General features: G+C 34.1%; 1 protein-coding gene and 1 pseudogene across 1 annotated transcript in view; one reads left to right on the top strand and one right to left on the bottom strand.

Annotated features, from left to right (window-relative positions):
• The first annotated feature begins 2,251 nt into the window (after positions 1-2,251).
• The window catches only part of C11H1orf185 (chromosome 11 C1orf185 homolog), a 48,877-nt gene continuing 30,028 nt past the window's right edge, over positions 2,252-21,100 (top strand). Inside the window, exons 1-3 of the mRNA XM_077791478.1 lie at positions 2,252-2,267; positions 11,629-11,734; positions 16,327-16,462. Of these exons, the coding sequence (XP_077647604.1) occupies positions 2,252-2,267; positions 11,629-11,734; positions 16,327-16,462 (258 nt within the window). The remainder of the gene's footprint in view (positions 2,268-11,628; positions 11,735-16,326; positions 16,463-21,100) is intronic.
• On the bottom strand, positions 17,965-21,032 carry LOC144249122 (large ribosomal subunit protein eL8 pseudogene; annotated as a pseudogene).

Below are 21,100 nucleotides of genomic sequence, written 5' to 3' on the forward strand. Positions count from 1 at the left end.
TTAAAAATTAACAGATAATATTGAAGTATAATTTATTAAAGGCATTTATTTAGAAATACTAATATCACTTAGGTATACTTTCTAGTAGGATCACTTAATACAAGTAATATTTGCTTCTTATATCTATATTAGTTCAAATTTCATTTGTCTGCACTGACTTCAAAGAGCTAGATAGCAATAAGTTCAAGACGGCTATCTAATTATGATACAAAATCATTTTATACACATAAAATCAGTGTATTTTATATGGTATAAAAATTATATGGTTAAAAATATGGTAGGTAGGTAATAAAGTAGATGATCTATTTTGAGAATTATTGTTATTCATTTCATCAGATGAATAATATATTTAATATCTATTTATACCTTTTAATTTTTTTTATTCATTAGTTCATACTTTGCCAACAACTTGAGGTAATGTCAAGAGGTAAATCAGAATTCAACTCAGAACTTCTGACTTGAAAAATCTCATGCCTTTTCACCTGATCTAGCCTGTCTTCAAAAATCAAGATGAGTCCCAAGGGTATTGAATGACAACTACATTTTCTTTTGTACCAGAGTATTTATTATAGTTACTATCTGTAACTGAACTTGTAATTGAACATGGTACAGGTTATTTTGGCTGAACTCTTTTTTGGGGGTAAAGAATTATTGTTATAGCATCTATTATAAAGGAGTTGCCTATATCTTCTGGCTATCTAGTTTTTATTTTACTTATTTAATTATCTTTTCAAAAGACAGGGTCTGGCTGTGTTGACCAGGCTGGTCTCATATTCTTGGGCTCAAGTAATTCTCCTCATCCTCCCAGGTAGCTGGGATTCAGGCATACACCACCACACCCAGCTGAGTGCTCAAATCTAACTGCTCAGCTCAGTGGATTCTGACAATATGGAGTTGTCCTTATAATGACTGTGAAGAGTCAGGCATGGCTTTCTGTGGGTATACCAGCTCTGACCTGAGTCTTTTCTTTCTTTCTTTCTTTCTTTTTTTTTTGTGATACTGAAGATTGAACTTAGGGGTGCTTTATCACTGAGCTACATCCAGACCTTTTTATTTTTTACTTTGAAACAGGGTCTCACTAATCTGCTGAGGCTGGCCTCGAAACTGTGATCCTCCTGCCTTGGCCTTGAGCAAAAAAGGAGAAAGTTAAAAAGTACCTGCAGTGAAGAACAGGAAAAAGAGCTGGTTAAATATCTATATAATTCACTGTAGAAGTCATCAGAAATAATTATTTCTAAAACCTCTTTCATAGTCCATATAAGCCATTACATTACAACATCTAGGTCTATAATTCATTGAGAATAAAAGTGCAATGACTTTTTCATGAAATATGTAGTATACTGTCAGTTCTATTACCACCCCCATCCAATGCAGGTGGCTGAAGTAAGGTCACTTGTGTGAATTTGGGATGATGCAAAATAAAACACAGACACAAATTACCTTTACACAAGCTTCAAGATGGCTTTCCCTGGCTCTCGGCCTCAAGCCCCCCAAAAGAGAGAGCAAGAGAAAGTCACAAGAGGCTGACCAGAAAGAGGGAAGCATGTTTAGAAATAGGCTTTTATTTGGGGGGTGGGGGATGCATTTCTTAGAAAGTTCTATCCAAAAAAGGGCAGGATTACAAGGGTTAGGATTACAAGGAAGCAGGTGAGTGTAACTCAACCCCAGCGGATACACCTGAAGTCATATTTTGCTATCCAAGCTGAGGCAACGCCCAAGTCACTACAAAATGTAGTAATTGGTCAGAGCCCCCTACATCAGGACTGGAAGGTGTGTTCATTCAGAGGGGCTTCCCACATTCTATAATTTATAAAGATAGAGAATTGCCCCTTTTATGAAAAAAAATGGTAGATTAAACCTCTTAAGTACTGTTTTAGAGAGTGGCATTCCATAAATCTTGACATATTGTTTTCATTTTATTTGTTGAAAATATTTTCTATTTTAATTTGAGACTTTCTCTTTTTGCTCATGGATTATTTAGAAATGTATTATTTAGAAGTTTCAATGATTTTCAACTATTAGAGAATGTACCACATGCACTTGAAAAGAATATGCATTCTTCTGTTGTTGGATTGAATTTTCTATAGTGTTAATTAGATTCAGTTGACTTAGGATGGTGACATGTTGGCTTCCTAGGTTTTCCTGGGGATCATCTCTATTTCAGTCTGGAGAGAGAACCTGGAGAAAAGTAAAATGAGAGGTTTTTGTGACATCACTTCCACTCAAATTCCATTGGTTAGAACTCAGTCACATGGCTTCACCTAATGGTATGGGAAGCTGAGACATGTAGTCTAGCTTTTTGCCTGGGAAGAAGAGGAAAATGTATTTGGACAAACAGCTAGAAATCTCTTTCTGTTCTCTGGAAGAGCTTGTATAAGATAAGAAATACTCGAAAATGGGTATACAATAGAAATTGTAAAGCTACTAGTCCCTGCTGTTTTCTTTGGGGGAAAGTTAGAAATTGCTAATTCAATTTAATGGATACATATTCATTTAGGTTTCTATTACCTCTTGAGTCACTTTTTGTAAGTCATTTTTTAGGTATACATTATTTTATATAAGTCTTAAAATATATTAACATAAATTTATTGAAAGTATTTTATTTATGTCTGTAATTATGCTTTTCTTCATTTTTAGTATTGTTAACTTAGGACTTCAAATATTTTAATTTGGTTAACCTGACAAGAGATTGGTCAATTTCAGAAGTCTTCAACAGAATCATAATTTTTATTTCATTAACTTCTGTTTTTTAATTATTTCCTTCCTCTATGTTATTTGGGTTTATTATTATTATTTTATTATTATTATTATTATTATTATTATTATTATTTGGTCTTTTTCAACTCGCAATTTAGATGCTAAATTCATTGTTTTTCAATCTTCTTTTCTAACATATGCATTTAGAGCTATCTTACATGTCCCTTAGATTTTGTTATAGGTGTGTTGTTGCAAATACTTATACATAGTACTTTTATTATCAGCTAGTTTTATTGTTTTCTAATTCCCATAGATTTATTATTTAATATGAGCCATTTTCAGTGCGATTTTAAATTTCCAGAAGCATGGAAGCTTTTCTTAGGCTATATTTTAGATTATTAATTTAGAAATGAATTTTATTATTGTCAGAGAATTGATATATATAATATTAATTTTATAAATCTTGCTTTATGACCTGCTATATTTATTTTAAATTTAAAATGCCTTTCTGTTTATTATTATTATTAATTTCTTGAAACATTTTCTTATTTCATACTGTAATTTTTTGAGACAGTATGATTCCTATTATTCAAGGGAGAACATTAAAATTTGATCAACATAATGGGTAAAAATTTCAAGCTCACAGGTCCAGTTAAGCTTATATCCAATCAAAGCAGACACACACTATAAAAAAAGATCAGTATGGACAACTTTATGTACTGCTTGTGTATCAACTCTGCTTATATTTTATTATAGAATTTTAAAACTTAGGGTGAGAATTTTTATTTAAACAGATTTTTAAAACTTCCTATTCCCTATCTTTTTGGTGTTCTGCACAGTGTCATCCAGAGTGAACTACTGGTATTCTACAGATATTTCTTTTTTTAATATCTTTATTTTATTTTTATGTGGTGCTGAGGATCGAACCCAGTGCCTCACGCATGGTAGGCGAACGCTCTGCCTCTGAGCCACAACCCCAGCCCCTCTACAGATATTTCTTAAATTGGAGTAAACCATTTGTAAATAGTATAAGTTTGAGACTGAAATCTAGCAAAACTTCAAAAGAATAAAACAAAGAGGTAGTTCGTAATTTTAAAAAAAGGTAGTTTGTAATTACTCAAAAAAAAAATAAAGCAGTGTTTACCATTCTGGGAGCATTGCAAAAAAAATTACCTGAAATACTAGTACAATTCCTTGTAATTCTGGTTTAATAGATGGATATATAACATATGAATATGTAACAGATATATAATAGATAGACTATGGAAGAGGGACCCCCAAGGGCAGTAAAGGCATAGACAGAAATAAAAGAAAAAGCATGCAAATTTATATTACATACCTTGTAATTTAGTATTCATGAAGTTTTTAATCACCTTGGAAATAGAAGTTACAGGAAAATAGGAATTTTTAAAAAAGAATTTTTGGCTGTAGGCCAGATGAGTGGCACACACCTATAATCCCAGCAGCTAGGGAGGCTGAGGTAGTGGGATTGCAAGTTCAAAGCCAGCCTCAGCAAAAGCAAAGGCACTAAGCAACTCAGAGAGACTCTATCTCTAAATAAAATCCAAAATAGGGCTGAGGATGTGGCTCAGTGATAGAGTGCCCCCGGGTTTAATCCTTGGTTAATCCCGCCCCCCCCCCCAAAAAAAGAATTTTGGCTGTATATAAGAAAATGATCAATTATGAAGTAGAGGGTGAGTTTTATCTATTTTGAGATGAAAAAGTCATAACCAGGCTTAAGACTACATCCCTTTGGCTAGCTATTTCTTAAATTATGTCAGATTCAGCTCAGGGGATATCTCTAGGAAACTGTTCCTGCACTAGATCAGAATCCTTGTGTTGTAGCATTGTAAACAGATCACTAACATAGGACTTGGAATATTTTAGGGAATACATCTTTTTAAATGTCTTTTCACCTTCCAGATTGAAGCTCCATGATCATGTATCATTTACTGTTGAATCACCAGTTCTTGACAAGAATTTGGTAATAGAACATTCTCAGGCAATGTTTAATTAGAGCCTATTTTTTTTTTCTTTAAACTTTCCCCTTTATAGATTTTCCTATGTCTTTATGTTGTACTTGTTTCTTTCATTATAACATCTATAATACTTAAAAACGTTTTTTACATGTATGTCCTTCCTACTAAGAAATGTACTTCTTGAGGGAAACAACCTTATATTATTCATTTCCTTAATACTACCATCCAGTGCCTATCTTTCATTCATTGACTTCAACCATTTTTTGAGTAACCAGTCAGTATTCTACATTCTGAGAATGCCATGGTGAAAGAAACTCATCTTGTAATGGAAGAGGACAGCTAAAAAGCCAAGAAGTAGAGAAGACTATGATAATAATTATTAAAGACAAAGAAACATTGACATGTTAAAGTGATGGCTGAAAGTGAGGAATCATTACTTTGGATAGAATATTTAAGGGCAGAGTCAAGAAGTAAAAATACTGGGTTTGTATATGTCACTAAATTAAATCTATTTACTACACCTTCAGAATGGGAGCAGAACTTGGTGATCATTGAGTCAAGCCTTCTCATTTTATATTATAGAGAGAAAGTATGACTTGAAGGTGTTAGCAAATAATTTATCATTTTCTTGGAAGAGTGATTTAGAAACTTTTGGAATCCTTAGATCTCATTGGAATTCCCCTGAGATGTAAATAAGTCAATGGTACCTTTAAACCAAAGACTGGAAGGTGTGCTCATCATACCTGTTTTCTGCCCTGCTAAAGAATTTTTAAGAGGGAAGAAAAGATCTTTAGAAGATGAAAATCCAGCGGGCTACAGTGATAAAAATAGAGAAGGTATTTACTACAAGGAGACTTGTTGCAACTAAGTAAAGGAGCCAGGAATTACATGTTAGGTTTCGATTTTTACCCTGATTTTTCTAAGATATCCATGACAGACATTTTGAATATACTGAAAAATCTGGAAATTTTTACCTATAAACCTGTACTCCAGGAATAGCCAGTGTTTATTCTCTTAATACAAATATTTCTCTTTTTCTACTTCTCCTTTTTCTTCTTCTTCTTCCAAAATTGAGATTATATTACTTTTACATTTTTAAAATATTTGAAAAAATTAGAAAAATGAAAAGAAAAAAAGGACAACAGACACCCATGGATGTCCTCCTAAATGAGCATTTCCAGTGCGGGGGTGGTCTATGAGTGTTAAAGCTTTGACTTTTTTAAGGTATGAAACATTGGGGCTGGGGATGTGGCTCAAGCGGTAGCGCGCTCTCCTGGCATGCGTGCAGCCCGGGTTCGATCCTCAGCACCACATACCAACAAAGATGTTGTGTCCACCGAGAACTAAAAAATAAATATTAAAATTCTCTCTCTCTCTCTCTCTCTCCCCTCTCTCACTCTCTCTTTAAAAAAAAAAAAAGGTATGAAACATTACAAAGTCTATAATTCATCCATAGTCAGAGTCAACTAACATCATGAATTTGGTGTATTTTAATACTTATATTTAATTGTAAAAAAAGTATTATTTTGTGTTTCTTTTAATGTTCATAAATTAGATCAGTATTAGCTGAAATTATTGAACTTAAATTTATGGAACTTAACTTTTTTAATTGAACATTATGTGTTTCAGCTCTATTCATGCTAATATATAGATTTATTTTACTCATAAGCCATAAATGTTAAGCTTGACGAAGTTTCACTAAACACACACACACACACACACACACACATTTATTTATATCCAGCACCCCAAAAACTACCCTTGATGTCTGTGTTTGAACTCTGTGTCTGACTTCTTTTGCCCAACATTATGTCTATTGAAATTTATCCACATGCATGGCTATAATCCATTCTTTCCCATTTGTGTGGGACATTTTGTTTTCTTTAGTCAATTCAGTTTTTTAAATTTATCCATTCAATTACTGCTGAAATTTGGGAAGTTTCCAATTTGTGAGTTATCTCAAATAGTGCTGCTATAAACATGTTTTTGTGAAAATGTTTGTGCTCTTCAGTCAGGTATATGCTTAAGAGTTGAATTTCTGGATCATAGGATATGCATATATTTAGTTTTAATGATAGTGCCAAACAGTTTCCCAAAGTATTGTACTAAATTACATTGCTACCAGCAGCCAGTGAAAGTTCAATTTACTCTTTTCTTGTCAATTTTTGATGTATTCTGTCTTTTTCATTTTGGACATTATATTCTGTCTTTTTCATTTTGGACATCATAATATCACATAGTGGTTTAATTTGCTCCTCCTTGATAATCAACACAGTTTTCACATGTGTTTTGGCTACTTAAATATTCTCTTCTATGATACTCTTAAACTTAAACATCCTTAAACTGTTTTGCTAATGAAGTCTAAAAATATTCATGGTCTCTATCAGTCTAGATAAGGAAGGACTTTAGCGATTTAAATTAATATCCTTCCCCCCACTTGGCATTTGTATGCCTTTGACTTATCTATTTTCTCATCATAGTGAAGAAATGATAGTATTTAATTCATTGGGTTGTTGTGAGAATCAAGTTAATATATGTAAAGTACTTTGAACAGTCCCTGGTTTATCTAGTATTTACTATAAACATTTAAAGGAAAATATAGGAGAAAATATTTGTGACCTGTATTAGGCAAAGAGTTCTTAAATAGGACCTGTAAGAATAATCCATAAAATAACAAAATTGTAAATTGGACATCTCCAAAATGAAAAATGTTTTGATTTTTAATGACACTATTGAGAGAATTGAAAAGGCAAGTCATAGCCTGGGAGAAAATGTTTCTAAATTATATATCTTACCAAGGACTTGTACCTAGAATATATAAAGAATTCTCAAAACTCAGCAAAGATTTATATAGATGCATTACTGAAGAAGATATGTGAATGGCAAATAAGTACATTAAAAGATATTCAACATCATTATTTACTAAGGAAATGCAAATTGCAATCATAATGAAATATCTATACATCTATTAGAATGGCTAAAATGAAACTGGTAGTACCAAGTGGTGTGGTGGTAATACAGAGCAATTGGAATGGCTGGTGAGAAAGAAAGGTGGCACAACCCCTCTAGAAAGTAGTTTGGCAATTTCTTATAAAGTTTAACAAATACTTGCTGCATGAAAATATTGAAATAAAAACTTATATTCAAACAAAGACCTATATGCAAGTATGTAATAATTTTATTCCTAACTCCTTGAACTGGAAACAACCCAAATGTCTCTCATCCAAGGAAAAAGCAAACTGTAAAATAAAATATTGTCAGCAATACAAGGAAACAAACTATTGACATATATAACAACATGGATGAAATTTACATGTACTATGCTAAGTGAAAAGCAGACTCAAAAGGCTACATGCCTTATTATTCCATTTACATGAAATTCTGGAAAACACAAAATTATAAGGATAAAAAATAATCAGTGGTTACTAGAATTTAGTGAGGGATCCCAGAGACAGAATTAAGAAATTTGGGAAGGAGAAGTAATGGAAGTGCTTTGTAGCTTGGTTTCAGTGTGATTAAACACTCTGTATTTGTCAAGAAGTGCACACACAAAATGTGTGTTTTACAATATGTAAATTAAAATGTTAACATAAAAAACTATGTGTTTTATTTCTGAGTACTGTTTATTTTGTAATCTCTTTTGAAACTCCTTTTGGGCTGGGGGTGTAGCTCAGTGGTAGGGCTCTTGCCTGACATGTGCAAGGCCCTGGATTTGATTCCCAGCACCATAAAAAAGAACAAAGTTAGTGGAACTCCTGGCTTTTGTTTTTGCAGTACTGGGGATTGAATCCGGGGGTGCTCTACCACTGAATTACAGCCCTAGCCCATTTTTATCTATTCATTCATTCATTCATTTAAATATTTATATTTTAGTTATAGGTAGACACAATATCTTTATTTTATTTTTATGTGGTGCTGAGGATCAAACTTAGTGCCTCACGCATGGTAGGTAAGCGCTCTACCACTGAGGCACAACCCAGCCCTTATTTTTTATATTGAAAGCAATTTATTGATTTTTTTACTCTAATTTGTTATATATGATAGCAGAATGCATTACAATTCATATTATACATATAGAGCACAATTTTTCATATGTGGTTGTACACAAAGTAGAGTCACATCATTCGTGTCATCATACATGTGCTTAGGGTAATGAGGTCCATCTCATTCCACTGTATTTCCTACCCCCGTGACCCCTCCCTTTCCTGCCCTCCCCTTTGCTCTATCTAGGGTTTGACTAATCCTCCTAGGTTCTGCCCCAACCCCATTATGAATCATCATCCTTGTATTAGAGAAAACATTCAGCATTTGGTTTTTTGGGATTGGCTGACTTCACTTAGCATTATATTCTCCAACTCCATCCTGCAAATGCCATAATTTTATTCTCTTTTAATGCGGAATGGTACTCCATTGCGTATATATACCACATTTTCCTTATCCATTCATCAACTCATGGGCATCTAGGTTGGTTCCACAGTTCAGCTATTGTGAACTGTGCTGCTAAAAACATTGATGTGGCTGTGTCCCTGAAGTGTGCTGTTTTTAAGTCCTGTGGGTATAGATGGAGGAGTGGGATAGCTGGGTCAAATGGTGGTTCCTTTTTTTTTTTTTTTTTAGACAGGATCTCACAAAATTGAGGCTGGCTGGCCTCAAACTTCAAATCCTCCTGCTTCAGCCATTGGAGTCATAAGGATTTTAGGTGTACATCACCATGCCTGGCATTCTTTGGGGTTTGGGAATTTTTTTTTTTTTTTGAGAGAGAGACAGAGAAGGGAAGAAAGGAAGGGAGGGAGAGAGGGAAGAGAAAGAATCCTTTTGGTTTTATGTTATATACTCTTGAGCTTTTCCATGTCTCATAATTTTTTTATCATATTTTCATTTCTTTGTGTAATTGGATAAATTTCTCAGTACTATATTTTATTTCATTTATTCTTTGTTTTCAAAGAAGGGTTTACTCCATTTTAAAGTTTTGAAATTTTCATTTCTAAGATTCCTCATTGGTCCTGTTTCAAATTGGACTTTTGTTGACGACTCAGAGCTCTCTTCTCTCAGAGATATTGGTCATATGGATTCATTCACTGTGCCAGAGGATAGTTTGGATTAGGTCTTGCCTTGTTTCTTTGGTTTTGGAGTTTTGCTTGTTTCTTGCAGATTGCAAACAGATCTCAGAGCCCAGCATGCTCATGGTGTTTTCATGTTGTTAATTCCTCAATGTAGACAGTTCTGAATCCAAAGAAAACCAAGGGTTGAGAGATACTATCATGAAACTGGAATTTGCTTGGGAAATAACACAAATATGGAAACAAAAGTCATGTCATATCCTTAGTGAAACTTGATTATATGTTCCCATAAAAAGATCTTCAATTAGTTTTATACTTCTTTTTTTAAAAAAAAATATTTATTTTTTAGTTGTAGATGGACACAATATCTTTATTTCATGTGGTGCTGAGGATCGAACCCAGGGCCTCACACATGCTAGGTGAGAGCTCTACCGCTGAGCCACAACCCCAGCCTAGTTTTATACTTCTTAACCCTCCTTCCCAAATCATCTGTTCCTCAGTTAGATTCTATACTGCCTTCTGTGAAAGTTTCTGCAGTTTGTTTTATGCTTAGGTAGTGTGTTTCAGAACCTTAATGAAGACTTAACCAAACTATCTATAAGTACCTACTTTATTTTTTCTTCTTTCTTTATTTAATTGGATTGAATCCAAGGTGCTTACCCACTGAGCAACATCCCCAGCCCTTTTTATTTTTTGAGACAGAGTCTCAGTAAGTGGCTTAGGGTCTTGCTAAATTGCTGAGGCTAGCCTTGAACTTGCAATCCTCCAGCCTCCCGAGTCTCTAGGATTACAGATGTGCACCACCATCCTCAGTATTATTCCTTATTATTTTTAATATACCAGCATTAAGATGTTTCATAGCAGGGATTGTAGAAAAAACCCAAAACACTAGGATTAATTTGCTGCACAATCTTAGTTCAGTTAATTCTCTTACATGGGCCTCAATTTTGCCATTTGTAAAATTAAGGAGTAAAACTGTAAATCCTATATCATAAAATTTATATATTGTAAAATTCCTAGAGTATAAAATTTCACAATTACAAAATTTGTGATATGCTAGTATTTTCTATTGCCTTCATTTAGTTTTTGACCTAGATATTTTGCAGTTCCTTAAAGTGGAAATACAATTTTTAAAGGTTTCTTAAATCTTAAAATCCAAGCAATTAAATACATTCTTAAAATCAGTAGTTTATGGTGAATGAATAAAAGGCAACTTTGATTTAAAAAAAAATTCCTCATATTTATTCCTTTATTTTTTTTATTTGCCTCCTTATAGTGATTAATAATATGAATATATGTATTATACTGGGTATTGAATCCAGAGACACTTTATCCCTGAGCTACATTCCCAATCCTTTAAAAAATTCTTTAATTTTTTTTAAAGTTTAAAAGCTGCGGGCTGGCCTCAGACTTGTGATCCTCCTACCTCAGGCGCCAGAATCTTTGAGATTACAGGCATTTACCACCACGCCCAGAGATAATATGAATCCTAGAATTCATTTAAACCTTCTTGTGTCAGAGGTCTATCAGTATTGATACCAAAGGAATAACAAAAATTTACAGATAGACTGGGAAGGGAGAAAACCAGAAAAAGAAGGAGGAGGAGGAGGAGGAGGAGGAGGTGACAGCTGTACAAAAACAAATCTAGGTTTCAAATCCTGGCAGGGTCAAAGTAATGTGCCCTAGGACCTAATCTGCAGGGGGCTCTATGCCATTTTCTAACTTGGAGTTTTCAAGTTATTAGAATAACACAGGACGAATATTCACGTCTCCCAATGTCCCAGATCTTCACACTATACTATGTTATATTATTTGGAAGATTATATAATTTAAATTTATCTAGAGAATGAAGATACATACATGAAATAATCTTTTATAATTTTTTTGTATAGGTTTTTATAACCACTTAACCTATTTTCTGGCTGCTGGTGCTGTTAGTTTGGGAATTGGTTTCTTTGCTTTGGCATCTGCTTTGTGGTTCCTAATTTGCAAACGAAGGTAAGTTTTATTAGAATAGTTTTTCTTTTAAAAATTCAAAGAAGGGTTTTTTTCAAATAGCATTAAACTTAAGTAACTGTAACAGTATTGATTTTGTAATCTTGGATTTGGTTGTAGAACCTGTGGTTGGGGAGGGGAGGCTTTATATGTTTTAAATAGCCCAAGGGCTGTAGCTGTAGCTCAGTGGTAGAGCAATTGCCTAGCAAACGTGAAACACTGGGTTTGGTCCTCAGCACCATATAAAAATAAATAAATAAAAGGTATCGTTCCCACTACCACTAAAAATATATACATACATATATTTATTTAAGTAGCCCAAAGAACTAGAGTAAGACAGCAACCCTTATGCATGAAAATTTTGAAGAATAATAAATCCTTTTTTATTTTCAAGAAATCATGAGACTGATTGTAATATAAAGCTAGAAATTTTTAAAATTTCAACTTCAATTTGAGGTTAAAAACATTGCTGAGTGGGAAATAAACTCTTTCTTTAGGAGACAGCTAAGAAAAGAACTGACAGAATGCTCTGGTATGGTCCAGAAGTAGTAGTGTCTTGCCAGAAACAGAAAAAAATATATATTATTTGAAACCTCCTTCCTTTCATTCTAAAATCTGGTGCTTCTAATTATTCAATCACATCAGTATTTGCATTGTCTGATGTTTAAAAATGTAAATTGCAACATGATGTTCCCACATACTACTCTTCTAATATTCCCTGTCTCAGCAAATGACTAAGAGGTACCCATCCACATGTACAAATCAGAAACCAAGAAATTATTGACTTATTCTTTCTTCCAATATTTATTGGCTGTCTGCCATTGTTCTAGGAATTGAGGTTACAACTGTGCACAAGTTTCTGTCGCATAGACTTAACAGTACCACTGCAGGAGACAGATAATGAACAAATAAATAAAGTGGTCAGGAGATGCCTCACATGTGTCCAATTACAACTAAAAAAATACTTTTAAAAAGAAATTAAGGTTGAGATATAATTAACATACAATGGAGCATACAGGTTTTAAATGCACAGTGATAAATTTCAATAAATATTTATGTAACCACCCCAGTCAAAATATGAAAATCTTTTAACACCTTAAAAGTTCCATCATGTGCTTTTCCAGGCATTAATTTCTATGTCCTACCTCAGAGGTAACCATTATTCTGCTTTCTATTGTCATAGTTTAATTTTGCCTATTCTTGAACTTAAGCAGAATCATATGGACTTCTTTATGTCTGCTTTTTTCACTCACCAAAATATTTTTTGATATATTTGTTACATTTATCAAGTCTGTTGTTTTTTATTTTTTTATTTTTAAAATATTTTTTAGTTGTCAATGGACCTTTGTTTTGTTTATTTATATGCAGTGCTGAGAAACAAACCCAGTACCTCACACATGCTAGGCAAGCGCTCTCCCACTGAGCCACAACCCCAGTCCCCACAGTCTGTTGTTTTTAATAATAAGTAGTATACCATTGTATGAACAAATATACGTTTTTAAAAATTCTTCTATTAGTGGATATTGGAGTTGTTTCCAAGTTTTAGCTTTCAGGGATGGTTGCCTTGTACATTCTTATATAAATTTTTTGTACACATATTTTCAATTCTCTTAGATAAATACCTAAGAGTAGAATTGTTAGATCATATGATTAAGTTTATAAGAAACTGCTGAATAGTTTTCCAAAGCGAATGTGTACTCCCAACATCAATGTACAAGAGTTCTGGTTTATATTTTTTAAAGATGTTTCTTATTTCTCTGTGAAGCCTGAATTTTAAGAAAGCAAGAATGAAAGCAGATAGACAACCTAGGAGGCTATTTAGTCCATGTGAGAGGTGATGGTGTCTTGAACTAATATTAACATAAAGGAGATGAAAAGAAGGGGCTGGATCTGGAATGTGTTTTGCAGGTAGAATCAGGACGTGTTGATAGATTAAATAAGGTAAGGAAAGATAAGTGAAATGACAGAATTAATGCTGATGTGTAAGTTTTTGTGGTGGGCAACTGAGTAATTGGTTTTCCCATTTTCTTTGATGAGGAAATTATCATAACGGGATCAGTTTTGGGGAGTGGTGATAAAGTAGGAGATCAGTTTGGGATATAAGCTTGAAAGCCTATAGAAAAGTGTATTAGACATCAAAGTGGAAATGTCACCTAGGCAGTTGAATATACACGTAAACTTCAGGAGAGAAGACAGGGTTGAAGATTTGATATACAGAGAGTATCTAAAGGCTAGAACCTGATGAGAATAACCAGGGAGTGATTGACAAAAGAGAAAGGGAACTAGTACTACACACTTCATCCTACCATGATGAAATCTAGCAGAAGAGTAGAAAGGATCAACAACATCTGAGGGGGAAAAAAAAAAGGTATGGTGCCAACAAAGTCAAAATTAAAAATTGTTACAAGGAGGTGTCAGCCAGTTATGTTGAAGGTGCTTAAGTTGAGAAAGATGAGGAGAAATAAATGATTTTCAGATTTGGCAATATGGAGGTCATTGGTCACTTTGATGAAGTGTTGGTGGAGAGATGGGTTCAGAAATTCTCCTTTGAGGAGAAAACAAGAAGTAAGAAAATTGGCATATAGAGAGCTGTTTCAAGAAGTTATTTTTGTGAGGAGAAGTTGAGTAATGGTTAGTAGCTGGAGGAAAATGTGAAGCCAAAGATTGTTTTTCTTCTAAAAAGCTCCCTCTCTCTGCCCTATCCACACTAAATCCATCACCAAGTTTTATTTTACCTCAAAAAATTGTTCACACCTATTCATTTCTCTCCATTACGCCCAACCATTACTCACCCAATTTATCATTATCTCCCATATAGACCACTATAATAGAGGTTAGAACCAACCTCATACCTTCAATATTATCTTCATTCAATCTCTACACTTCAGCCAGAATTTTTCCAAATACAAATCTGATCAAGTCACCGATTCCTTCTTCTCCAGCCCCATTATATTTTAAAGGACTTCCTATTGCTTTTAGGATAACAATAAAACATGACTTTTAAGACCCTACATGCTCTGGCTACCCATAGTCTCCAGATTCACATCCTACTTTCCCTCTTGCTTTATGTGTTTCTCTTAATCTGGCTGCTAGATAATGGTACCTGATATTTTCTCTGTCTAGAATATTCTTACTTTCACATCTTCCCTCTTCCACCAAACTCTACCTATTACTACTATTATTTCTTCAGATGCCCTTGTTCAATCCTCCCCTCCTTAGGAAAGCCTTTCTCAACCACTCTATCCAGGATAATTCCCTTTGTTACATCACACAGCACCATGTAGCTTTCCTCAATAGCACTTTCCACAGTTGTAATTTTTCATTTCCTTGTGATTATTTAATTGTCTGTCTCCCTTACTACTATTTAAGTTCCATAAGAGCAATGACAATTCTATGAGGGTAGTGATTGTGGCTTTTTTTCCCCCTTACCACTAACACCCAGCACATCTGGCATATAATAAGTACTCAAATATTTGTTAAGTGAATTGAATTATTATGAATGAATCCTAATTGTTAATATCTCCTTAAGTAACATACTATGATCTCTTGAATTAATTTGGAATTTTTCTAGTACCTCTGAAAGAAGAAATAGTAATCAGCATTATTATTATTTGGGGAGGGCAACAATTTAGGAACTTCTATCAATACATTATCATTCCCCATCTGTAGGTTACATTAAGGTTTACTCATGTGTTGTGCACTCTGTGGATCTGCACAAATGTATAATGACATTTGCATCTGAGAGTATCACAGAGCATTTTCTTTGCTCTAAGAACCTTCTGTGCTTCAACTATTTCCTTCCTCCCTCCAGCAACCACTGATTTTTTTTTTACTGTCTCTACACAGTTTTGTCTTTTCCAGAATGTCATGCAGTATGTAGCCTTTTCAGATTTGCCTCTTTTGTTCTAAAATGTGCATTTAAGTTTCCATGTCCTTTCATGACTTGACAGTTCTTTTCTTTTTAGCTCTGAATATTATTCCATTTTCTGGAAGAATTATTTCTTAAATCCTTAAGTTTATAATAACTGTTTGAAACCACATTCCTTTGTACTTAACTATCTGCCTTTGATCAGCTGAGTTTTTACTTGCCACTTCATTATTTTTAATCCTTCCTCATTTGCTTGCGGTTGCATGGATAATAAAAGATCACAGGTACTCTTCCTTTGTAAGTCATTAATTTCAATTCAGTTTCCTTCTTACTTTTTTCCAGAGATATTATTAAATACCAAAAGTGACCAATGAAATTCATTTAATTTTCTTTGCTATGAAAGACAAATTTATAAAAAAGGCTAATTAACATTAAAGTCAACTAATTATCTCACAACCAGAAAAAAAGTGACTCCTGGTTAATACTCAAACTAGAAATATTGACCCTTTATAATTAGCTTACTTTATATTCTATGAATAAAATAGATATAATAAAATCTAACATGTTAGAAGAAAGTATATAAATTGATGTTTGTTTTTAAAAATAAATATGCTGTAATATGTTTATTCTGATATTTAAACCCTTAGTGTAAATATTAGAAATAATTATTTAATTGGTTTATGACCTATTTCATGTTTAATAATATTCTCTATAAAATATCTTTCAGAGAAATATTTCAAAATTCCAAATTTAAAGCAAATTGTGAGAGATTCAGGCAAAAACCATCAAAGGCAAAGATGAAATCTCATTCTCAGTGTGTTTTTATTTCTCGAAATTTTCACACTGGAAGATTCCAGTTACAGGTATGGTGTAATATTTTATACCAATCTTTCCAAAAATGTTGATATCGTGTCATTAGCATTACTGTCTTTAAATTTGAAGGATTGGATATCCATTGTTCTTTTAATGTTTATTTTTTAGGTTTTTTTTAGGTGGACACAATATCTCTATTTTATTTTTATGTGGTGCTGAGGATCAAACCCAGTGCCTCACGCATGCCAGGTGAACACGCTACCACTTGAGCCACATCCTGAGCCCCACACTGTTGTTTTTTAATTTGAGGGACAATAATATGAAGCCAAGTTTAAATTACCCAAGCTAGTTAGAGTTTATACTATAGGAAAACTGAAAACTTAAATGAAAATATATTCCATCTAAAGTTGCTTTTCTGTGCTTTTAGCCCACGAACCTACTTTCCCTATATTGGAATTGTTATAGGGCTGAAAATTATGGCATATGAAAAACTGGAAACAAAATGATCAGGCCAGTCAGAGGAAAAGAAATGAAGAGTTACTCGAATACCCACATAACCCAATCAAACCAATTGAAATTGAATTCAGTTTGCCAAAGAGCTGTTAGCCCTTTATGATATCCCGGCCCCTGGGCCCCCTTCAAGGGGCTTGTTTAGTACAAGTGAGAAAGGCAGACCATAATTTACTTTGTGCTATATGAGAAGTGTCAAAACAATGTTATATGAACAAAGTAAAACAAGCAGAGACTAGCAGAAATTTGAAACTGTGACACAGCTAAGCAAAACAAATATATCAATGGTCACAGAGCGTTAATAGATAGTGACAAACTAATAGGATGCCAGAGTTTCACTTTGCATCTTGAGTACCGAAGTCAAGTTGAACTCAGTGTTGGTTCATTTAATAAACATTTTAGTGTCTTTTATGTGGCAGCTCTAATTTTGCCATGGAGCCTATTTATAAACAAATAAGATATAAGCCTAGCCTTAGAGAGAAAAAAACCATACAAACTAATAATTATAACACTGTGATAAGAACTCACAAAGTTAAGAGTGCAAACAAGGAAGTCTGAATTGAGGAGGGCTTCAATAGAAGACCTTTTGAACTGGGTTTTGAGAAATGAATGAAAGTTTGCCAGGAGGAAAGGGAACAAAGGAAATTTTTTTTGTTCAAAAGTAAACATTACCATTTGAAACCTAGGGTTCATAGAAGGGAGAGGTAGGAAATAACTTTGGAGTTAAGATTTAATGGAACTCCTAAGAATTTTGGATTTTGCTCCTTTGTTTATACAAATCCACGGAAAGGGATTACAGGATCATGGTCAAGAGCATATATTGTAAAGCCAGATTCCACAGATTTAAAACCAGGCTCTACCACTACTTTGTAATCTTAGGGAAGTTACTTAACTTCTCTGTGTCTGTTTGCCTGTGTTTCTGAAAAGTGAGAATAATTCCCCCTCCACTGAGTTGTGGGAGTAAATGAATTAGAATGTGAAAAGCATTCAGAATAGTGAGCACCACGGAAGTACATTATTACTATTACGGCAAGGTTCCTCCCTACCCAAGAGGACAATTTATTATTTTTATGTACAGAAACTCAACAGTGCACATTAATCCCACTTTAGTGGCGAGTTCTTTATTTAGCCTTTGCCTTTTCCAGCTTGGCAATGACAACCACGGGTTTTGGACCCAGGATATTGCCTCCCCATTTGGCTATGGTCCTCATATCTGTCAATGTAGTTGGTTCTAATAGCTCTCACCAGCTTAGCCAGAGCTCCTTTGTCTTCCAAGTTAACCTGTGTGAACGCACAGTGATGCATGTCTTCCTGTGAACCAGACGTCCCAGCCTGACCTTCCCCTTGATGATACAGTAAGGAACTCCCACCTTGGGACACTAATTTTGCCAAGCAGGAAGGGCAGGAAGACAACCAGCTCCATGGGATCCACGACATGTGCAATCACCACCAGCTGACCCCTTGCTCCAAGGACCAGCGGTCTCTTCGTAGGGACATCCCCTTTGCCATCAGCTTTCTTCTCAGCCCAAGCCAACAGCTTCTGCTTCTTGCCCTGCTTCATCTCTGGTCTGTACTTGTGGGCACGCTTAAGCTGCTGGGTGACTGTTAATAACCCCTTGCCGCTGCAGCCGGATGTAGCGGGGCCATTTTACAAAGCGGGTAAGGTCCCTTTTGGGCTGGATGTCCTGTCCTATGCCAAAGTTCTTCAGCTTCTTCTCCAACAGTGGGTTCATCACCTTCTTGGCTTTCTGCTTTTTGACCAGGGTGGAGGCCTGGGCCACCTTTTTCCCCTTGGCCTTCTTCCTTTTGGCATCTTGGGAGGCTGGAGGAGAAAGAAAAGAGAAAGAATTGTCTGCTGCAAGATATTAAGCAGATGAATATAAAGATCAAATTAATTCAGAAAGTTATTTGCTCTGACTTTCAAATGAAGGAGTTTGAAGTAAAGATTGCATTGCAGAGAAAAATATTGTTTCTATGTGTCTATTTGATATTTATTTAATTTATTGAGCATTTTGCTAGGCATTTGGCTGGGTACTAGTGATATAATGATGCCATCATATTTAATGGTGGATACACCAACAAATAGAAAATTACAAAACTGTCAGAAGTGAAATTTTAAGTAGTTTATTATTCATTCAACAAATATGTGAAAAGCATTTATATGCTAGGCATTGTTTTAGGCAACCGGGAATTTGGTGATAAACAAGTGAGACTGTATTCCCTGCTTTTACAAAGTTCATGGTGTAGTGGGAGAGAGAATGTACAAGTAGACATAAAATTTTCAGGAATACTTTTAAAAATATTTTCAATTGATAAATATTTTTATCATTTATGATATACAACATTTGTTTTGAGATTGTATATACACTGTACAATAGCTACATTAAATTAATAAATATCTGTGTTATTTTTTTTATTTTTGGTGAGAACACTTAAATCTACTCTCATCCGTTTTCAAGAATATAATACATTGTTGGTAACATAGTCACCATGTAGTACAATAGATCTCATGGACTTATTCCTCCTTTCTAACTGAACTTCTCTGTCCTTTCATCCACATCCCTACAAGCCTCCCACCACTACCCGGGCCCCTGGTAAATACCATTCTACTCTCTTATTCATGAGTTTGATATTTTTAGATCCTGTGTATGAGTGAGGTCATGTGGTATTTGTCTTTTTGTCCCTAGTTTATTTCACTTAGTATAATATCTTCCAGGTTCATCCATGTTGTCACAAATGACAGGGTTTTCTTCTTCTTTTAAGGCTTTTGGTCAGAATTCTTAACAACCAATGATAGGAACCCCATTAAAATTATAATAAGAAAGTTTTAATAGAACAAAAAATATGTGAAAAATAATAACAGAACTATAATAGAACAAAAAAAAAAGAGAAAGAAACGAAAAGAAATGCTGACCTCAGCCATAAAGCACTTTCAGTATAAAAAGGCTCTTTCATTGAGTCTCTCTTTTTTTCTTGTCTCAATTTCTGCCTCTATATTAAACTCAACTCCTACTAGAGATAGATTGTTCTATCCATCCTCTGGCAGGAGGATGAAAAGTATAGCAAAAATATGGCTTCATATAATAAAGATCTAGAGCCTGATTATTTATTTATTTATTTATTTATTTGTTCTAATTAGGTATATATGAATATGACAACAGAATGCATTTTAATTCATTGTACACAATTGCAGCACAACTTTTCACTTCTCTGATTGTAGATGATGTAGAGTTTCACCATATGTGCAGTCATATGTGTACCTAAGGTAATGGTGTCTATCTCATTCTACCATCTTTCCTGCCCCTCTCCTCCCTCCCCTTTGCCCAATGAAAGTTCCTCCATTCCCCCCCCAACCCCATTGTGGATCAGCATCCAATTATCAGAAAGAATATTCAGTTTTTGGCTTTTTGGGGATTGACTTACCTCATTTAGCATGATATTCTACAACTCCATTCATTTACCTGCAAATGCCATAATTTTATTCTCTCAATGCTGAGTAATATTCCATTGTGTATATCTACCACAGTTTCTTTATCCATTCATCTATTGAAGGTGCTAGGTTGGTTCCACAGTTTAACTATTGTGAATTGAGCTGCTATAAACATTGATGTGTAGAGCCTGATTTTTTAAAAAAAGCTTTTATTGTGAAATGATGCACACCTACAGAAGAGTATGCACACACATAATTTAAAATAGATTTTTTAAAAGATAGGGTCTCATTATATTACCCAGGCTGGCCTTAAACTTCAGGGAACAACATATCCTTCTGTCCCAGTCTTCCAAGAAGCTGGAACTATAGATGCACACTATCACACCTGACTTATAAATGAGATTTCTAATACATGTTACCCAGAATAAGAAATAGAACATTACCAGCTCCTTTGAGGTATCCTGAATCTCAAATCTCTCACAACTTATTTCTCCAGTGAAAGAACTTCTAGTCTGGTAAATGCACTTAACCATTTTCTTGTTTTCCTTTATAGTTTTACTATTAATGTTACGGATTCCTGAACAATATGTTACCAAATTTTATACTTTTTGGGTTCCATATCTAATGTTCCCTTTATGTCTAGTATTACATTTATGAGATTCATCAAACTTGATGCACATAGTCACAGTTCATTATTTTTACTATTTGTTATTCTGTTGTATGAATATATCAAGTTGTATGTGGTAGA

The sequence above is a fragment of the Urocitellus parryii genome, chromosome 11, assembly GCF_045843805.1.
Source record: "Urocitellus parryii isolate mUroPar1 chromosome 11, mUroPar1.hap1, whole genome shotgun sequence".
Lineage (NCBI taxonomy): Eukaryota > Metazoa > Chordata > Mammalia > Rodentia > Sciuridae > Urocitellus > Urocitellus parryii.